Here is a 21,962-nt window from a genome sequence, read left to right as displayed (position 1 = left end):
TATGGTCATCTTGATACTATGGTCATCATCCATGGCCACTTGCATGACATTCTGCTCCTCTACCTGATCTGTAGCCTCCTCTATCAATCTGAGGATGTAGTGGGCATTATGCGCTTAATCCGAGGCATCAACTAACTTATGTTTATGCATGATTAAGCGATGTTTGGTATTTGTAGTCAATATATTAATACATTATTGTGATCTACTTTATTCATTAAGCTTCAACATAGTTCAGTTTCAGAGAAATTACCCTCACTACACCAATTGTGATCTTATATGATTCAAAACACAATAAAATGATATGAAGCATCTTGCATTGATTTCTTTTATTCTTATTTTTCTTTTTTGGTTTTTTCCAACCTTTTGTGACGAAACTGTGAAATCGAAACTATCACTGAAAACAAAATTCTATCCAGGAACCGAAACCAAAACCGAGTTTTAGAACCTTGATTTGAAATAAATCAAGGGTAACTAACAGTACATGCACGCACATGATATAGAATGAAGGGCGGGATGGTGGAAGATGTGATCTTCTTTGAGGTTAACGATGTTGGTGGTGGGTGCAACAAATGGATATCAGGTATGATTTTATGTTACACATGTAGAGTGGGGAAAACTATGTTAAACATGCAAGAGATTTTCACTTATCGTTTAGATGGAAGCATGAAACAGTAGGAAGCCAGAGAGCAAACACTGCACTAATGCACAGAATTTGTGGAAATGAACTTGTAGACAGTGAATATGCTGGAAGGTGGAAATGATAAGTGTGGAAATCAAAGGGAGGATAGGTCGGAATATGGGATGCAGCTAAAATATGCATGAAATAGAGGTCCTTGCCAAAGGACAGGTTGGAATAATAGGTTAAATCCCATGGCATGCTGAGTGATTTTAAGAGGTAAAGCAAAGCAACAATTATGATGAATATTCTTATACTTAATAGTTAATAGTATGCACAATCCTTACACAACCCATAGAAAGTATAATATGCATCATGGATAGTCGTTTTACTTTTTTGGGTTATGATTACTAATTTACTATTTAGTATAGCTGTCGATTATCATCCATCTCATTATCTATCTATGGTTGTGATAATGCATCACATTGTTTGACAATCATATAATTAATAAAATGCTTATTTGCATTTGTTGGAGTCATCTTTAAGGAATGGTTACATAGTTATTCCTTGTCCCATCTTGGAAGCTATTTAGAGCAGTTGCTCGATATTCGTTATCTATTGCTTGTGTCTTTTGTTAAATCAGAATTATTCAGAATCCCTAGTTTTACTTTTGCTCTCTGGAGCTGTTTCCCTAATCATCATTTGAATCTGGTGACCTGAACATTCTGTCTAAAAGTTAAGCATTACTAGATGAGATCATAATGTTTAAGAGCTTCAAATTGTGAAAGTAAATGCTATGGTATAAATAGTGAGAACCAATAGTTAAAAACTTAGAACTATGGTATTTCAAGTTATCACTACTTCAATGGTCGTGCATTTTGCACCAAATCACCCAACTACCCTGCTTTTAGCACACCAAGCCTCTTAAAATTGTTATTGATCGGTTTTCCAATATCAAAAGCGAAATGTTGTTTTCGAGAGAGTATTGTGCTTATGGAACCCGAAAGTCCGATGCATTTTCTTGTATTTTGCACAACCAAAGGGAACTTCATTTTATCTTGAACATTGAAACTCTTCCAAAACCTTCTATAGTTTCATGAACAATATGACTAAGGACCTAGAGATCTAAAAATCAAGGTATGCCATCTCGGTACCGGGCCCCTTATACTGGTGCCACCGTAACTGTATCAGTACTTCCGGTACGGAGGCCGGTTCAGCATATCAAGTGTCGATACGCCCGGTGTACCGTATGTACCTTACCAAACTAGTGCAGTACGGTATGCTCCGTACTGTCTGGTTCAGTATGGTATGGCGTACCTTGGATCTAATTAGCATGTCTTCAAGAAAATATAAGTTGTTTGTTGACAATACTTCATGATTCTTACAATTGGTGAACATGTTTGCTTTCAAGATCTTCTCTGTCATAAAATTTATTCTAACGTTTTTCAAGGTCAAGATACGTCAATAATTTATACTTCATAGATAAATGTATCAACGAAATTCATTTTTCACACTCTTTTATCTGCATTTTGGTTCTTTAACTTAAATAATATTGTAACCATTCCACATAACTTGCATTGAAATTGAAGATTATTTCTCCTGATTCCTATTTGGTGTAGATATGAACGTTGTGAGTCATTATACTGATGGTATTGAATATAATTTCTACGTGGTAAGAACCACTACAAATGTGTATCTAGAAGCACTACCCAACAAGGTCTGCCGAACCGGTATCGGGACCCGTACTGGTTGGCGGCCGGTTCGGTACCATACCGATGCACGGTACGCAGAGGCGTGCCGATTCCGAACCAGCACGCTATTTTTTTCAATATTTTTTAGGTTTGATTTATTGGTAATCAATTGTTTTCAACTTTTTCAACGATTTTAAGTGTAATTTGATGTTTCTTTATTTTTTTAATGTTTCTATCATCTTAATACAACTTAAATGATGCATCTTGTTATTTTAAAATGATGAAAAATATAAAATGATTAGTGAGATGTTGCATGCTATAAGAAGCAACATGAAATACCCTAAAATTAATTAGTGAGATACAAAATATAAAATGATACAATCAATTATATATATTTAAAGTACAATATACATGTCAATATCTAAATTCTTGCCACTCTCGTCGAGTGGCGATACCTCTCGTAGATATTCAGATCATTAGCATATCAGCCTATCTATCTAATCAAGCGGCGTTGTTGTCATGTACGCTCATCCCATAAAGAATGCGCTCTAGGTTATAACTACTATCAGATCTCTCACTGAAGCTCTGGCTTTGAAAGATGTCCTCTGGCTAATAATACGACTGTGGAGAGGCCAATCCAAAATTTTGGCATGATTTCTCCGTATTTTGAAAATTTTGAGGTATTTTCTGGTGTTGAAAAAAAAAGAGGAAATGAGGTAGGAGAAGGAAAGCATATCTTATTTTGGGTTGGATCCTCTTTGAATCATCGCATTTTTTGGCCGAAAGGGGGGGTTGAAGAAAACTTGAACGAAGGGGGTTGAAGAAAACTTGAACGAAGGCCTAAGAAGGCTTAAGAAGCCTTCTCAGGCCTTCTCAAGGCTTGAAAGAGAGGAAAGGAGGGAGGACCGGCCGAACCAACCTGATCCCATGCCGGGTTGGCTTGGTACAGCCCGAACCGAGTGATTCGGCCCGGTTCGGCAGACCATGCTACCTAGCATTGTCCAACATGGATATTTAATATAAATATCATTTTAATGTATCTATTTTCATGCACGATAAAGAAGTGTGTTTATACAAGCCATTTAATTTCCAATTTAGTGGCTCCTGTAAGTTTTATTATAAGTTAATTTATTTTTTTCCCTAAAGATCCACACTCATATGGTGATAGTTTCTGTACAGTTGAGATATCTGAATCTGATAGTTTCTTTTGTTTAAGGAAGTGTATGTTCTGACATATTTTTATATGTAATTAACAGATGAAAAATGGGAATGAATTCCTTCTGACTGATACCGTAGGATTTATTCAAAAGCTACCCACTATGCTGGTACGTACTTGCTGATTATGTAATTATTCTTTTACATGAAATTTTTTGTTTCTTTTTGTTGACAGTTTCGGTAACATGGCTATAGTACATAGGTGTATACTAGAAACTATAAGTAGAAAATGAGGGACACTTCAAAGCAAGGTATGCTGAACCGACCGGAATTGGTCGGTTTAGCCCGTACCGAACCGATGCCGACAGGCACCAGTCCGGTATAGCATATAAACTCGGTTCCAGCCCAAACTGAGCCGGAACCGATTGGTTCTGTACTTGTACCGGTGCGAACCGGCCCGGTTCGCACCAGCCCAAGCTTATTTTTTCCGTGCGCCCGCGCACGGGGAAGAGCGCCCACGCCGGCTAACAGCCCGCATGGGCCATTTAATGCCACAGAACGCGCGCGGATGCATAGCTTTTTTTTTGTGGAAATTGCACGCGGACGCGCGAGCAGCGAATCGCGCGCCCGCGCGCGATTCGCCGCACAGGGAACTGCACTCCCCAGCAGGGAATCGCGCCTGCGCACGGTTCCCCAAGCGGGCCAGCGCGCCCACGTAAGCTGGCAACCTGCGTGGGCCATTTAATGCCACTTTGTGGCATTAATGCATTCGCGCGCGGACGCATTGTTTTTCTTTTTTTTTCGCATCCGCGCGCGCGCGGACACGCTTTTTTTTTCTTTCCCTGGCGCATCTCCGGTTCAGTACCGGTTCCAACCAGTACCGAGCCGGTACCATACCGGTACCGATGCCTAATGGTACGTCGGTACGGTCGGTCCGGCGGACCTTGCTTCAAAGTTATAATTGAAATTTTCTTTTAATCTAAGGGTAAAAGAAGGAAGGAAGGTTTGTGGACTCTCAAGAGTTGACCCATATAGAATTTTAAGCAAATATTCTTTAATGGATGGAAGATATGGTATTTCGCACTTAATTTTTCAGAATCTGCCAGAAGCAAAATATACATTACATCATCAAGCTAACAAGAACAAACAAAAGTTTTCTATTTGATCTAGCAACTACATTCATGGAACTAAATTCTGCCAGGCTTCAAATATTGATTATCAAACCCATATTGACTAGGGTGTGTACAGTAAGCATTGTAGTATGCACCGCCAAGCATGAGCTAGTAGTTCAATCAAGAAGAATAAGCTGAAAAGTATGAGGTGACACTTCAATGGATATGTTGGGAAGCACGAGGAGGCACTTCAGTGGATAAGTATAAGGTGGAAAACACACACAATGTGGCAGTTCAATGGATAATTATAATATAGCAAGCATGAAATATCCTAATTCTTCGATATTTGCAACTTAATCCTCAAAATTTTCTTAGTTAGCCTTAGAACAACGATAAGGTCGCTATATTATGACCTAGGTCACAGGTTCAAACCATGAAAATAGCCTCTCCACACATAGAGGTAAGGTTGCATACAAGGATCGCCGAACTGGTACCAGTCGGCACTGGTACTGGTTCGGACCGATTCGAACCGGTCCGAACCAGCAAAAAAGTGTGCGCGCAGCGCTTGCGCGGCGCGATGTGGACAAAAAGGCCACAGTGCGTCGTGGCCCATAGGCTGTGGCATTGAATGCCACAGCCTTGGCATTCAAATGACACAACCAATAAGCTGTGACATTAGCCACAGCCTAGCTACAGATCAAACCGGACTCGGTGCCGAGTCCTGGCCGAACCGGATGGAACCGGTCTGGTTCCGTCCGGTTCGGCCTTGTACCGGCTGGTTCCAACCCCGTAGGGGCCAGAACCGTTTTGTATAGCCGAACCAGACCGATCGGTGTCGGTACCGGTTCGGTACATGTTGTTTTTTTTTTTTGTGCTGAAACTAGTACGTGTTGTTTCAACATACCTTGGTTGCATATATCTAATCCTCCCAAGATAATGGTGGGAGGCTTGTGCACTAGGACACCCTCTCTAATCCCTTGGATTTGTATTCCTAAACTAATCCTATAGGAATAATTTATTTCCAAGGAATTCTATGTGGACACATTGATTAATGCTGTAAAGTATGTTCAAATTATCAATAAATCATAAATAAGACCAAGCTTTTGAAGTTTCATTTTGAAACCGATCCAGTTGGTTGACATGGAACCAAAACTGCCCCCTAATTTCACATTTCAGGCGGTTTCAGCTGAAACAAACTTGTTTTGTTCTAGTTTAATTTCGGTGCTTTTAGCCAGTTGAGTTTTAGATTTCTTTTATCTCAACAATTATTGTGATAATTTTTAACTTATTTAAGTTGATGGACTATTAAGATGTGAAATTTGGGTGATTTTTCTATCTTTCTTTTGAACTGAAAATAGAGATGTGCATTAACATGATACTCAATGAGCTAAGACCTCCAGAAAGGCCCTTGTTAGTTATTACAGTACTTTATAAGGACAAAGAACAACTAGAAACAAGACATTTCATAGGACTAACATAGTCACTTGATGTCAAGTATATTAGAGATGCTTAATCATGCTAAAAGGCTTAATATATTCGTAAATTCTACGAAAAGTTGAAGAAAATATTTGAATGCATGAGCCACTAAAATGCTTCATAATTTCTAAATGCAGTTAATTTTTGAACAATTCAAGTTCAAAGAGTAAATAATATATATTCACATTATAAAATACCAGCATATTTAATAATTTCACTTATACCTAATATTAACTAGGGCGTAAAATTGTCAAAACTACACAAAGAACCTATATAATACAAGAACACTTTGTAATCTTGTGGAAAAATTTCTTGGCTTATTTTTTTTTAACCAAAACTCAAAAATTTGGAGTGGAACTTTCAAAATCGCTGAAGTTGCCAAAACAAAAACTCCACAAACCTAGCTGAAATGGAAATAGAGACCAAGTTTTTTGACCTTGAATAGGATGCTAAGATACTGGGTAATTACATAACCCATCTCATATGTTTCCACTTGGCTAAACAAGTGTACTGAACCCTAGATTTGCACTCGAATAGGCTCTCGTTCCCTTATTATATTTTTAAGTGTTCATCATCTTAGCACTTCTATATGCATGTCATGTTGGGGATTTTTAGACTTGATAGACCCTTTAGACAATAGCATGTGTTGTTATAATTGATCCAACTCAATGATTGTATAGGTCATTCTTTTGCAAACATATATGTCATGATGACTGCGTTACTACCATAGATTAATGCATCCAATCATTGATTAATTACATCATACGCGTGGCCCATGTGGATGGGATTCTAATCCTTTTCCTAGGCATGTCAATGAATTGTGTTTTGATCCAAATTTGACTTGACTGATGAAATATTGAAGCTTCCTCTTCACCCCTCAAGGTATTGAATGGTTCTTCTATGGTTGGTTGGAGGTCTTGTCCTAGTGCTAGTGTTCTGCTATTGATAAGGGGCCTCTCAGACTTGTAGGGATCAACCTAAGGTTCGCCGAACTAGTATCGGGGCTTACATAAGTGCCGATGCTGGTTGACCCTCCAAGTAGTGCCGAGGAGGCCGAGGGTGGCATAAACGTGGAGAGAGGTGGTGACGTGGGGATAGGGTGAGAGGTCATAGTAGAGGGCGACCGTAGGGACAGGGGATGGGTCTGCGTGAACGCGGGCAAAGATCGATGGCAAGGTTTTGTTTAAGAGAGAGAGGGAGAGGGAGAGGGAGAGGGGGAGAGAGAGAAAGAGGACCTTGGAGAGCATCAAGGGAGGGGAGGGGAGGGGGAACAGAGAGGACTCAGAAGGGTGGGCATGGGGGGCTCAAGAGGCTTTAAAGGCTTAGAGGATGAAGAGAGGAGCCGAACCGATTAGATTGCCTGAACCATTCCGGTTTTTGACCAGTTCGGTTGGTACTGCCCGAACCATATGGTTTGGGTCGATTTGGCCTTTAAAGGCCGGTTCGCACCGGTATCGTTTTTTTTTTTTTTTTAACCACAGCGTGCGCACTGTGGTGCAGAGTGCGTGGCCCGAAAGGGCCACGAGCTCCCTCGAGGCATAGCACCCCACGTGGGCGCGGTTCTGCCCCGTGCGTTTCCGCACGCGGCGCATTTCCACGGCACGCGGGCGCGATTCCCTACGCCGGGAATCGCCCCGCGAGCGTTTTTCCAGCTTGCGCAGGGCAGCGCGCCTGCGCGGGCACAGGCCAATTCATCCACGCGGGGCAGCGCGCGGGTCATAAATGCCATAGAATGGCCTTTTGTCCGTTTTTTTTTTTTACCCGCCCTGTGGCCCTTTTTTTTTTTACCCACGTCTGCGCGCGGATGCATGGACGAGAACCGAAGAGGAAAAAAGAAAAAAACCGGCTCGTACCGGATCGGTTCCGGTATGAACCATCTCGAACCAGACCAGTAGGCGACCGGTACGCCTACCGGTACCGGTTCAGCGTACCTTGATTGAAACTGTATTTTTAGACATTTTAGATGTCATAGTTTACAATGAATGGTATTGACCATCAATTTGCTTGTCACATTAGTCATTTTGACTCCATGGCTTCAAGCAACTGTGATGTTTTCTGTCTCCCTCAAGCAGTTAGTCAGCAGATATTTCCTCCTTCCAACACCAGTCTGTTTGCTAGAATTCCTGTATGAAGGAGATTAGGCCAGGGGAGATGCACTAGCTGTTTTGCTGCATCTGGGAGTAGAGGGCCCAGAAAGGAAAGCAAATTGAAATACCTTAAATTCCAAAATATTGTCAAATTTTTGTCCGTTCCTCCCAGATTTTGATGAGCAATAGCCAGTGCATCCCAAAACAAAGATGGTTTTTCCATTGTCTAGATGTGTATTATCCATACAATTTTATTAATGTTTCCCCATTTTACAGAAAGCAGAGGAGGAAGTTCCATAGTTAAGGAAACCATGTTTCCTGGTAGTAGTGCTTCACTTATGCTTCATCTAATATAATCCACACAGTTTGTTTCTTAGTGCTTTGATGTATTTTAGATAACTTTAAACTTACATTCAGTTAATGTTCTGGAACTTATGAATGCCATGAAGTTCTGCTGATACGTGGATGAGAAAGTTGCATTATTCTTGGTTAATAACTGAATGTTTCTTAGAGAGCATGAAGATTAAAAGTCCAATTGTTTCGCTACTAATAATATTCTGGTACAGGTTGCCGCATTCAGAGCAACATTAGAGGAAATATCTGAGTCATCGCTTCTAGTTCATGTTGTGGATATCAGGTAACATCTTGTCACCTGAATGAATAACTGCGCTTTATATTGCATTCACATCCAATTACTAAGCATGGTGAATTTTTTCTTTTTGATTCTACCAAGTTCAGCCATCCATTAGCTCAGCAACAGATGGATGCTGTCGATAAGGTTCTACAAGAATTAGATGTGGCGTCAATTCCAAAGTTGGTTGTGTGGAATAAGGTAGGACTATATTAAATTTCTTCTTTGTCATATTTGTGAATATTATTAGTTTATGTATAGCAATAAACTATTTGCTTATTCTATATTCAGAATATTTTGGTAAGTAGTATGAGTTAATACCTTATTTTCTTAAAAGGAACATATATGGGATGATAATTTTTTCCACTATCAACTGTCACACTCTTGATGGTTCCTTTTGTAGTAAGGAAAATTTCTGGTATTTTCTCTATCTAATTTTATTGCGAGATATCACCTTAAATGCTGGCAGATGCACTAATAAGAAATGCTGGCTGCATGAATCCAGTTGCGTAGTTATAACTGTGTGATGCTTGCTGCAGGTTGACAAGACTGATGATCCACAAAGAGTGAAAACTCAAGCTGAAAAACAAGGTGTAATTTGCATATCAGCAATAAATGGTGATGGTCTAGAGCAATTCTGCAATGCAATTCAAACAAAACTTAAGGCATAAGTTGCTTCCATTGCTTATTTTTCTAAGATTTGTGTATAATCTATTTAGTCTCAATATGGAGGGGTTAATTCTAGTCATTGAGTTCCATTCGGTATTATTTTCATAGGATTCATTGGTACCAGTTGAAGCTTTTGTTCCATATGACAAAGGGATGCTCCTAAATACCATACATCAAGTTGGAATGGTGGAGGAAACAGTAAGTATCATGTTAATGACCTATAAACTTGCTAATAATTTGGTACAAATTACAAAACATTATAAATACCTAAACTGAAAACATATCTGTATGTGACTTGATGTTGATTGGCAAATCATGGATGACTTGGTGACTTTAATAGACTTGGTTCATTTGAAGCACGCACAGAGACAGATAGAGGGGGGGAGAGAGAGAGAGTATGAGGTTCTGAGAAGCAAGGCCAGGGATGTTCTTAGAAGGCAATATATACACAAAAATGGGCTGTCTATTCTAAAACACATTGGAAACAAGCATGCCAATTAAGATACAAGGGTATGTAGGTTAACATGTCTTGTAACTCTCCTACTTCCTTCCCCCCCGTCCAAACTTATGAAGGATCATTTGTTAAGCATTTCTTAGTGGATGCTATAAAAATCTCTCTTTTGGAAGAATTCCACAAGCTTCCTAGCTGACTTAGTGTGAGTGGTGTAGTTGGATCTTGGTGTTGAATAAAAAGTGGCAAGCGATCTCAATTCACTTCATTTGTTTAAACAACTGTTAAAAAATTGAACACCTTTCAAGTTATCTATGCTAATAAAATTGCTGAAATTCTGAACAGTTGTAGGATGTTGGCAAACAAGGTACCACATGGTGCTTAAGCATTCTTAGGTAGGCATCTACGAAATTCATATCTATAAATATTTAAAAGATAGATAAATTCATAATAATAAAAAAAGAAAAATGTGGAAACAGATCAATAAAAATCCATGAAAATAAGAAAAACTTATGAAGGAGGTAGAATGCTACATATCTAAGGCTTGGGCTTATGCGGGCCACCTGGGCACCCATTATGCAACTTGTCTGCATATCAAGGCAGCCTAGACTCTATGTGGGGAACTTGGGAGGCTGCATATGCATATGTGGCTGCATAGGCTGCTTTTTAAAATGCTAGCGATTCTGAGTGTCTCCATGTTCCTGAGGCTTAACTTAGTTACAGCTGAACCACTATTAAATAAATATACATTACAGTTCAATGCTTCAATTCTTACTCTTAAGGGAGAGAAACAAGAGAAGTGCAACGCTCAAACTTTGTGTTTATCAATTTTATGTTGAACTATGGAAACAAAAAAAAAACTCTTCAATCATATTGGAGGATCACAAACACCCACACTACCTCTCACATACATTGCATGTGCCAAGGACGTCATGAAGATAATCACGTGTACATGCCAAGAAAATTCCTTACTTGATCTGGATCTATTGCACTTTATTAGATCTAGATCCAATCTCCAGAGAGAACAGCCTGCTGTCGTGTTCTTTAATCGCTGTCATCTCTTTCAACAGGAGAAATCCAGCTGATCTTTTATTAGACAATAAGAAAAAGGTATGAGAAAGAACAGGGAACATAGGAACTAGAAGGGCTGGTGGAAACAGAAAAGAGATGAGTTGTTCAGTCACAAATTTGACTGGATAATTTTCTATGTTATTAAATTAGGGTGACCACTAAACAAGGGTAGATGATGACAAACATGTCCCTATAGTACATCTAACAGAAGAAATTACTATATTAGGTGTTTGACACTCCCCCTCATGCTAGAGTGTACATGTCATTATTAAGTCCAAAATTTAAGATTCAGTAAGCGCTTGGACTAGTCTTGAAATTTAAGATTCAATAAGAACTTGGTTACTCTTTGAATTGATTGAGTTGAATTTTGGATCAAGTTCTGAGCTTTTCAATGTTGATTGGATATCTATTTTAGGCACATCAAAACTGTTTCTTTCAGCTTGAAGTAGCTGGATATGACTCCTTTCAAGGGACCGATTACAAATTTGGCATTAATTTTGGTTTAATTTTTGGTTACTTTAAAGAGATATAGTATTTGGTTTGTTTGCATTGTAAGGGTTTAGAATTGTCTAGGGTTTGATTTTATATGCCTTAAATCTTTTGTAGAAACATGATAGGCTTTATAAGAGTACTTTTATATATTAATTTGAATGGGAAACATGAAGCTATTGGTAGGTCCATTATGGTTGAGGAGTCATGTATCCTTCCAAGACCCTTTGTTTCCTTTTCCTCTTCTTCTGTCCCTCTCGCTTTAAGAATGTACTTAGTGTTGCTCGGTATTAGAACTCAAGGCCTTCTGCAACCTTTGGGAAGCTTTTGCATTACATTCTTTCTACATGTTAATTTTTTAATAGTTTGGTTCATAATTCACCAAGCCTTTTCAATAAGAATATCAAATTGCTTAGACATCCTAGCCAAATGCTATAGTGTTCTCTAATTGTTTACCATACTAACCTCTTTCACCAATCAAGTTGGACACCATAATCTTTTATGAGTTAACATACAATAGAGTTTTTTATGACTAAAGATCTTATAGTTTGGAACCGTACCATGTGATCAACAACTCTCCTGCATCCTGTTAGCACTCAAAGAGCATACTCAAAATTCAGTTATTCTGTCAAGCTTTCTATTTGGTACTTCACCCAGTTAGTCAACCGAAAGCAGACAATTTTTGCAAGATGATTCTCAATAAATTACTATGTTTCTTCTCCAAGGTTTGGTACTGAAACTTTCTAGGATGACTCTTTTATTCTGTGCCAATGGCACGTGACTCTTCCTAAAAGTGCTTACCTTTCTTGGTTGATCTTAGACCATCAGTATTTCTTTTCAGCCTTCACCTTCACCATCATGCATTGTTTTCCCACCCTCATATCGAATTGGTTTCATTGATCATCATATGATTGATGTTCGAGAATATTTTACTACCAACTCTCAACTTGATATTGACCCTTTGAATTGTTGCAGGATTCTCAGTTTGGCAGCTTTAGGTAATAAAAAGACATGCTACAGAACAGAACCTACTGAGCTAGCCGGATCCAGAAGTGAAAATTGTCGTAGAGAGAAATCCTATAAATGTCTTTCAAGGAATGCACCTGATTCAACCATTTCTCAAGAACAATAGCTAAGGGCCTTGAGACTACCCCTTGGATCTCGAACTGACATGCTGATGGTCATGATTTTAATAGTGATTTGGAGATCTCATAGGCAGGTGTTGTCATTACTTAATATGCCACAGGTTCAAACTTATGAAACTATGAAACCATCCCAATGTTAACCCAAGCATTAAAAGGGCCTATACTGGGAGGAACTACGGCTTGTTTCACTATAATACTTCATTCAGTTGTCAGGAAGAAAATATATGATAAATGCCACATTAAAGTATGATCCAACTAGCCAAACTCCAGTTTAAACATTGTATTTCTGTCTCACCCCCCATCCATCATCTAAGTCGTTTTCTTTGGTATTTATTAAAAAAAAAATAGTGCGTCAGCTACTCCACTAGTCTGCTTAGATTTTTCTTCTTTTTCCCATACTCTTCTTTGAGTTCTTTCCAGAATATTTTGATATCTTTTTCTAATGGTTTAAGATCCACCAACAAGGTAGAAATATGCCACCAGTCTGGAGTAAAAGTTGTGTGATTGTCACTGCTATTTTACAGTTACAATCTTTCATCGGATTTGCCACTGAAATAAAGTTAACCATTATCTAAGTGTAATCTGTCTCCTTTCTACACCTACCAGACTAGTGAGCAAATTCCTTCCCTGTTGGTATTACACTTCCCCATTCTCTTACAATCGCTGAACATTTTCTTTAAACCTATCGTGCACCAAAAAGGGAAAAGATGCAACAACAAAAAAAAAATGAAGGGCCGAGGAGATATTTAAAGTTACCTTCTCTACAAATGGCATGATCTTTTGGGAAAAGGGGAAAGGTGAATTTAAGATCAGTAGTAGTACATGATTCACTTAGTAAACTTTCTTTATGCAAAGCCCCGATGACAAGTACTCCTGTATTAATTTGCCTAAGAGAAGAATGGCATTTGAAGTCCTTCCAGATCATAATGACAGATAGGGCATGTTGTTATGCTGTGAAATTAGCCTACGCTTGGAACTGCAACGAGCCACCAATGTATGCACACATCTTTATATAATCAAAAGCCGTGATTTATGCATAATACTTTTTTGTACATTGCTTCCCATCTCATTATCCATTTAAAATGATTTCTGTATATGCTTCTTCACTATCCAAATTTAATATCTCGATATTCCTGTTGCTTACATCTTTGTGTGGCTCTTTCAAGTGGATAAGATGTTTGAGGTGTAAGATGGATTATGACAAAATAACTAATAGATGTTATTATCTCAAAAGAAAGAAAATATTCATGTTTAATTTTCTAAATATATATATATTAATTATTGAAGGAATACATGGAGAATGGGACTGTAGTGAGAGCACATGTGCCCCTTCCACTTGCTAGGTCACTCACACCAATGAGGCAACAACATGTGGCTTCAGGTTGCTAAAAATATGATAAGCTTATTTCTCTAATAGCTTCTTGCCAGTTTTCTTCTCAGGCCCCCTGTTCATGAATTGAGATATGGTAAATATTTTGTATATATGTAGGCCAAGATTTAGCATAAGAGCTTGATCTTGTTGTAACATTATACTCATGTAGATAAAACTAAAGATGTCTTAATTGATGACATGAAATTTTAGGATTATTTTGAATCAAGAAATTGCCTTGTGTAGTTTTAAAGTTGGTGTGTTTGTCTTCATCAGTTGCATTAACCATACTAGTTTTTTATTTGGGGTTGTGAATTGTTCAAGCAAGAGAATGCAAGACTCGTGGCTGTGACTGTTGGGGCTGCTTCTATGTTTTAGTTGGGCTGAGCCCGTGAAACATGATACATCTTGCACTTGTGATCATAGCATGTGTGATCTTGAAATTTTGCCTCCCAGTAGGTCATGATTGGCAATACAGAGATTGACTAGAGTAAAGTAGATGTTGCACATCTTTCCTTTTTCTTTTGTTGGTGAGAGTACATCTTTCTTTGTCTGGTAATTGCTGGAAAAACTTCATCCATCATTTCACCTTGCTCTACAATGCGCTATTCCTTTTTCATATTTACAAAGAGAAAAAGGTCTACTTTAATTAATAAGAGTAGTTGGACCAAGATAAAATAGTTTTCAAGGTAAAAAGAGCTGGTATATGAAGACAAAAAAAGATTTTATTTGATTGGTGGTTGGGGCACTTAGCTACATTCTAGTTGGAGGATATTGGTCAACTAATTTTTCTATGCTTCGTTAGAGCTTTATAATTAAAGTTGCACTGCAGCTCAAGTAGCTTTAAAACTTAAATTGCAGTAGTTGATTTAGAAGAAAGTTCACTTCTTGTATTTAGAGAAGAGTTTGGGCAAAATAAAGATGAAATGAAAAAGATGGAGAGGAGAGAGGGTGTGGCCTTACTTCACCTTATGACCATGGTAGTCCATGGCACTATGTCCTTCACTAGGGCCCTCTTGAAAAGCCCCTCAATGGAGTCTATGTCCTACGTCTTGATATAGGCCAGGATCAACAAAGCCCAAGATATGGTATTGCTAACAGACATTCCTTCAAACACCTTGCAAGTAGACATCACGTCGAAGCACCCGATGTACATAGAGATAAAGGGTATTTTGAACGAAGAGGTTGGTATCAAAATTATCAGTGTCAAGGGCATAGGCATGGACCTAGATGCCCATTGGTAAGGAGCATGCAATGGTGCAGGTCTTGAGAAAGGCAGAGAAGGTGAAGGAGATGGGGGCAAGGGGCCAAAGATAGTGCATAACACTGTAGTGGTGGAACATGTGGATAGTGATGACGAATGAGGAGATGGGGTGAAGGAGGAGGGCAGCACAGCAAATGAGGGCAACCAAGAGGAAGGGATTAGGGCAGGAGACCTAGGAGAAGATGAGGAGCGGGTAAAAAGGAAGTTGTTGCAATAAAGGTCAAGATGGACGAGGTAGCCGTAGGGCATCCAAAGGTGGGAGACCTAAGGAGGCATCAAGGATGGTGGCAGGGAAGGACTCAAGAATGGGGCAGGAGAGGAAAGGGAAAGGGAAAGAGGAGAAAGAGAAGAGATTAAGGAGATGGCTAGTCGCAACCAGAGAGGTCTAATGGGACAAGGTCGAAATGGGGCACTAGATAAGAGGGACGCGATGACATAGAGTGTGGTGCTAAGATTTTAATTGAAATGGAATAGGAAAAAAAATAATTAAAATATATAGTCGAGCTGCTGTAACTCGTCTTATGACCATTTTAACCATAAGTCAACCTACTGCAAGACAACCCTAAATTGTAGGACAAGCAAAACTCAACTTTACAATTTAAGTTGCAGCCATCCAACTTAACTTTGCAATTTAAGTTGCAAGCATCCAAACAAGCAAATTGGTCACACTTGTAACTGAAGCTCCATGCGAGTTTACTTACAGGACTCCAAACATAGCACCACGTTTTGATGCTTTCTAGATATAATAATTTTTTATCAAGTTTTTAGAGACTACTATAAATATCAAGATCATTTGAGTAAGCTCCAGATATATTTTTGATTTTTTTTTTTTACTTTTTTTGTTTATTTTATCCTACAAAAGGTATATTAATATTTTAACCCTCCTTCTTAATTTACTTTTTGGATACTCCAAGCATGCCCCATAAAATCTTGAATTTTAGCTGTCTCAATGCTTTTGTAAAGATGTCCGCAACCTGCTCCTTTGTCTTGCAGTATTTTAGCACAATCTCCCTGTTTGTAGTTGATCCTTGCAAGAAGTGATATTTGATTGCAATATGCTCCATCCTATTGTGAAACACATGAATATTTGCCATTGTGATTGCTGATTGTTGCTGCCGAATATCTCAGTAAGCTCTTTCTATAGCTCTCCGATGTCTGCAAGTATTCTTCTAAGCCACATTGCTTGAAAAGTCGAGCTTACTGTTGCAACATATTCTGCTTCAGCTGATGACTATGCCACTGTGTCATGTTTCTTCAATGCCCATGAGAAAATTTCAGATTCTAGCGTAAGCATAGAGCCTGAAGTGCTTTTTATGTCATTCATTGATCCAGCCAAATCACTGTCAGTTGGGTTTGTAGCATATGCCGAACTCTTTCATGCCGTGAATGTATTGAGTATTCTCTTTGCTACTCTGTAGTGAATCTGGCTTTGGTTCTGCATGAACCTTGATAGTTAGCTTGTTCATCTGCTTCTCATTGCAGAGCGTGCAGATAAATCCTTGAGAAGCCTCATAGCCAATCTTAAAACATAGGCAGGAAGAGTGTTTCTTTAGGAAAATACGAGCATTATGCTTCTTCCAAATGCTCAAGTGACAGTTGAAACTAAGTGATGCCAAGCTGGTTGAAGAAGCCTTTTAACTTCATGATTTTTTCATTTAGTCCAAAGAAAAGCGAGGCTAGCAGGTTGACCGCAGAAACGCAGAGGATCTAATGCAGCACCAAATTCTCTTGGAGAAGGGACAGTATAGAAGAAAATAAAGCAGATGTTTCTGAAGTGTTACTATACAGCACACAACCATTAGTAAAAGACCATCCCTGATTCATCAAATTCTCCTATGTATTTAATCTGTTTTTTGCCCCCAAACTGCAAAAAAAAAAAAAAAATCTCAATTTTGTGGGTGCAGCTGTCCTCCAAACTGCTAATTCATGGATGGACAGAGGTTCCATCAAGGAAAATTGGGACCAACTCCAGGCTGGACTAGAGAAAGAATCTCTTGAAGTTCTCCCTAGCTGTGAGGGGTCTCTCTAACCTAATATTCCAGCATCTGTTGGTTCTGCGCCATTGAGATAGGAGGTCAATATCCTGGCCAAGCATCTTCATAGCAGACCCTTCTCCCAAAGCAAGAAAATGTACATCCACATTATTTTGTGGTCCTTTGACTCATCCGCTTTCTTACTTTTAAGGTCAGCGAATCTTGCCATTCTTCTATCACTTACCTGATTTATATTATCAAAAAAAATGATCTTTATATGATAGCAGATGTCGGAGCTACAACATTCGTTGCAAAAAATTCTCCAACTTTTATTAAAGATAGCCCAATGTCACTTGCACCTTATGTAGGATTAAATACAGTCATAGCAGTAGAAAAATCACCAGTAATCCATGCATGAGCATGTTCCCTTTTTGAAATGGTGGAAGCGGCTATTGTCCCTAACAATTATTTCACGTTCATAAAAACCCGAAAGTAGCTTTGTCACATTATGGCAATCATTACAAACTCGCAAGTTTTTGACAACTCGGATCGGCGACCCTTGTTCCGCATTTATAAGACCAAAAGCAATTGCCAATCTCTCACTATGGAGAGCCAACTCTGCTTCTTTATCTCTCTCTTCTATACACAACAGAACTTGTGAGGTGTCAGGAATGTATCCTGCACATTTCAATCTTTTACCCATCTCATTCAGTTTATTATAGATTGCTTCAGTCTGGGGGTGAGAAGTATCCCCCACAGCAAATTCATGAACCACACCTCCATGTTCTACCATGCTAGAACCTGGATCCTTTCTAACTCCTCTTTCCTTCATCAGACCCCTCATCTTCGAGACACTGTCCCAGAGGCCAGCAGAAGCATATATGTTGGAGAGAAGGACATAGCACCCAGAAGCCTCAGGTGCCAGTTCAATCGCACGCTTAGCAGCAAATTCACCAAGCTCAACTTTTCCATATTTCCTGCATCCGCTAAGTAAACTCATCCAAATTATCTCGTTTGGTCTCATGGGCATCCGGTCTATCACATCTCTCGCCTCTTTTAGACGCCCAACTCGACAGAGGAGGTCCACCAGAGAACCATAGTGTTCGACTGTTGGCTTTATACCATATTCCTTGCTCATGAGATCAAAATACTGACGCCCCTCATCCACCATTCCCGCATGACTACAGGCACTCAGCACTCCAACAAATGCTATAGAATGGGGTCTTATTCCAACTCTCTGCATCTCCATGAATAACTGTATAGCATCATTAGCCATACCATGCATTCCTAAGCCCATGATCATCGCAGTCCAATGCCCCAACTTCCTTCTGTGAATCTCCTCGAAAACGGAGAGAGCACTCTCAATGCTGCCACACTTCGAATACATATCTATAAGACAAGTTCCAAGAACACCATCTACCCTAAATCCATTCTGCCTAATGTAACTATGAACTGACCGGCCCCTTTCGAGCAGAGCTAACCCAGAGACAGCTGAAAGGACGCTAACCAATGTCACCATATTCGGAACAAGTCCTGCTGCAAGCATCCTCTCATAAACAGAAAGAGCTTCTTTAAAACGCCCATTCTTATCAAGCCCTGTGATCATCGTGTTCCAAGTGATGACATTCTTCACGGGCATCCGATCAAACAACTCTCTAGCAGATTCAAAGTCCCCATTTTTCATGTACCCATCAATCATCGCATTGCAAGAGACCACATTCTTCTCGGGCATCTGTTCAAAAATCTCTCGAGCAATTGTAGTTTCCCCGCATTTCGAGTACCCATTGATCAATGATGCCCATGAGAACAAATCCCTTTCCGGCATTTCATCAAACAACCCCCTCGCCACCTCAATCTGGCCATTCCTCGCGTACCCGTCAACCATCGAATTCCAAGTAACCAAATCTCTACACGAAATTCTATCGAACACCTCCCTGGCAGAGACCAAGTCGCCACATTTACAGTAGAAGCTGACCAAACTACTTTGAACGAAGCCATCCGGGCCGAAACCCAGCTTCAGAATCAACCCATGGATCTGCTTCCCTTCTTGGACGGCATTCAACCGAGCGCACCCTTTGATCACGCAGGGGAGGGTGAAGTTGTCGGGGGCGGCGGAGGACCGGCGAAGCATGTAGGAGAAGAGGGCAAGGGCGGTGTGGGAGTGGTGTTCTTCGACGCAGCGCTTGATGAGGGCGTTCCAGGAGAAAGCGGTGGGGTGGGGGATTCGGGCGAGGACGGAGCGGGCTTCGTCGAGGGTGGCGAGGACGGGGCGGGAGTGGAGGGCGAGGAGGCGGGAGGAGAAGGCGGGAGAGTGGGGGAAGAGGCCGGTTTTGATGGAGGCGGCGTGGATTTGGTTCAGCTCGCGGGGGGTTTGGCAGAGTTGGAGGAGGGCGGCGAGGTGGGCGTGGTTTATGGATAGCGGAGGCCGTGGCTGGGTCTGGGTGGCGGAAGGTGAGAATGTGTGGTTCATCATGGGAAGCCCGTTGTCTATTTTTTTTCCAGTTCAACTCAACTATTTTGCTTTTTAAGCACGCAAAATATGCGAGAGAGGGGGACCGGGGTTGTATACTTCGCGCAAAAGAACGATTCCCCAAATTAATTGATGAATATATATATATATATACATATATATATATATATATATATATATATATATATACATATACATATATATACATATATATACATATATATACATATACATATATATACATATATACATATATATACATATACATATATATATATATATATATATATATATATATATATTGGTACATCCGCGACTTAGGTACAACGGGTATGGGTATAGCCTATAAAGTCAGAAAGAAGAAAAAATTGTAAGGAATATGGAACAAACGTGGTTCTTCCAGAAAAAATAGCTGGAGTGATGAGCCATATAGAATGCCACCCAATCCGCAATACTATTTACTTCTCTGTAAACATAAATAGCCTGATGGGAGGCGCACTCACCCAAAAACTACAGATGTCATGAAACAGCCACATCCCACTGGCAGCACAACCTAGACCCTGGATCTACTCGATCACCGTGGCTAAATCTCTCTCAAGAATAATACTGTCCGCACCCAGCACCTACCTAGCATAGGAGACTCCCACCCAAGCGGCTCTGATCTCGGCACCGACGATGGACTAATCGAAAATCCACCGAACCCCGGCCGTCACTAATCTGGCCTCCTGATCTCTGATGACAAACCCAGCACCGCCACTGCATCCACCCTGCTCGATGCTACCATCAAAGTTCATTTTAAGAAAACCAGAAGGTGGAGGCTTTCAGGATACGAGCACAATTCTGGATGCTACAAGAGCGGAATGAGAGCCCAAGATTTTCTTAGCTAACCTAAGGGACGATGATGCAGTGATTGATGTCAAGGACCTCTACCTTATAAAGTAGGGCTCTTTCCATGAATTTGAGTTCAAAGAATATGTATGTAGGTGTATAATTGCTTCTCAATTTCTTAAGAGCATACAAATTCATATGCTCATCTAGAACCTGGCTCCAAATGTTAAAGAGTTGCTCATCTTCCTATATTCTCTAGATCCTTTTGTGGTTGGATATGAATGCCAAATTAGAACTCTATATTTCTAGGCTTGGATAATTGGGTTCTTTTTAATTGAGCCACATCCCAGTCCAAGGCGCACAGTTCTTTTTTGAACCCAACCAACCCTCGATTTGGTTTGATATTTGAAACTTTCAGAACCGGGAAATTTTTTGTTAGGCGCTTAGACTGCTAAACGATTGCTCGAATGGTAATTGGGTTCGATTCGAAGCGGCATTGGCTCTCGCATCAACCTTTTATTGGCAAAGCCATGATTCCGCGAGCTCGGACTTAGTTTGCTTGGACCTAGGCTCTAGTCTAGATGGTGTAGGGTGGGAGTAGATAGCAAGTGGGGATTAACCTCTCCTGGTCTAATAAAAAGAAAGACAGGTTAGGGCTTGGGGTTTAGGTGATGTCTTGAGGGAGGTTTTGTAAAGGAAGAGACATAGGGATGGGCTAGTGTAAGTGGTCTCACTTATGGCGCTGGAGAGAGAGAGAGAGAGAGAGAGAGACCAAGAAAGATAGCGGAGGGAAAGAGAACCAATATGACAAAAGCGACACAAACATAGAGAGATAGGAAGAGAGAATTTGGGGGGGGGGGGAGTAGCCGTACTTGAATGATTGTGAAAATTGCAACATGCAGATAGGAACAGCTTGTATCAACTTGTTAGTTTAGAAAGTAAATCTCATCCAGAATCTCATAAGTATGAAAAGGAAAATGATTGAAGCTGATGAGAGGCAAAATGGATCGTCCTGCTCTAGCGTGGAACCACCTAATTCCTGCCGAGCAAACCTCAGAGTCGAGCAGGCCTCAGTCCCACTAAGATCCAGGCCGATTTCGGACCCCGCCGAAGGCCAAGCCGACCTCGGCCAGAGGCCCGGCCGACCTCAGCCCCCGCCAAAAGCCGAGCCGACCTCGCCAAACACATGTCGCGGCCTCCAAGCCTGCCCGACGACCCGCGCATGCGCCCACGCTCGCACATATGACCGAACATCCTGACTTGCTGACCACGCCATGACATGCCAACCAAGGACCATGACTTGCTGCCAAGAGCCATATCCTGCCACACTTGCCAAGAGCCATACTTTGCCACACTGGCCAACACCATACCGTGCACAAGGACCGCCCAAACCGTGTGCCTCAAGTGAGCCCTGGCCTTGGTCACACACCACCTGACCAAGACCATCTCCTCTTATGATGAGGAT

General features: G+C 40.4%; 1 protein-coding gene across 10 annotated transcripts in view; it reads left to right on the top strand.

The window, feature by feature from the left end:
* LOC103714908 (uncharacterized) overlaps positions 1 to 21,962 on the top strand; it is a 58,079-nt gene that overhangs the window by 34,132 nt on the left and 1,985 nt on the right. For 2 of the 10 annotated variants that reach the window (XM_039119380.3, XM_039119384.3), the window contains 5 exons: positions 3,564 to 3,632; positions 8,704 to 8,774; positions 8,876 to 8,969; positions 9,308 to 9,433; positions 9,546 to 9,635. In XM_039119380.3, the coding sequence (XP_038975308.3) occupies positions 3,564 to 3,632; positions 8,704 to 8,774; positions 8,876 to 8,969; positions 9,308 to 9,433; positions 9,546 to 9,635 (450 nt within the window). Of the gene's footprint in view, positions 1 to 3,563; positions 3,633 to 8,703; positions 8,775 to 8,875; positions 8,970 to 9,307; positions 9,434 to 9,545; positions 9,636 to 12,423; positions 12,849 to 13,880; positions 14,216 to 16,219; positions 16,897 to 21,962 lie in introns of those variants that run through there. The other 8 variants (XR_015986994.2, XM_088721678.2, XM_088721680.2 and 5 more) reach the window with 8 other exon arrangements.

This window comes from Phoenix dactylifera, chromosome 5, assembly GCF_051530095.1.
Source record: "Phoenix dactylifera cultivar Ajwa chromosome 5, Ajwa_hap1_PhDact_Kaust_v1.1, whole genome shotgun sequence".
Taxonomy (NCBI): Eukaryota; Viridiplantae; Streptophyta; class Magnoliopsida; order Arecales; family Arecaceae; genus Phoenix; species Phoenix dactylifera.
Note: the sequence above shows the minus strand (reverse complement) of the source record. Positions and strands in the feature narration are given on the sequence as shown.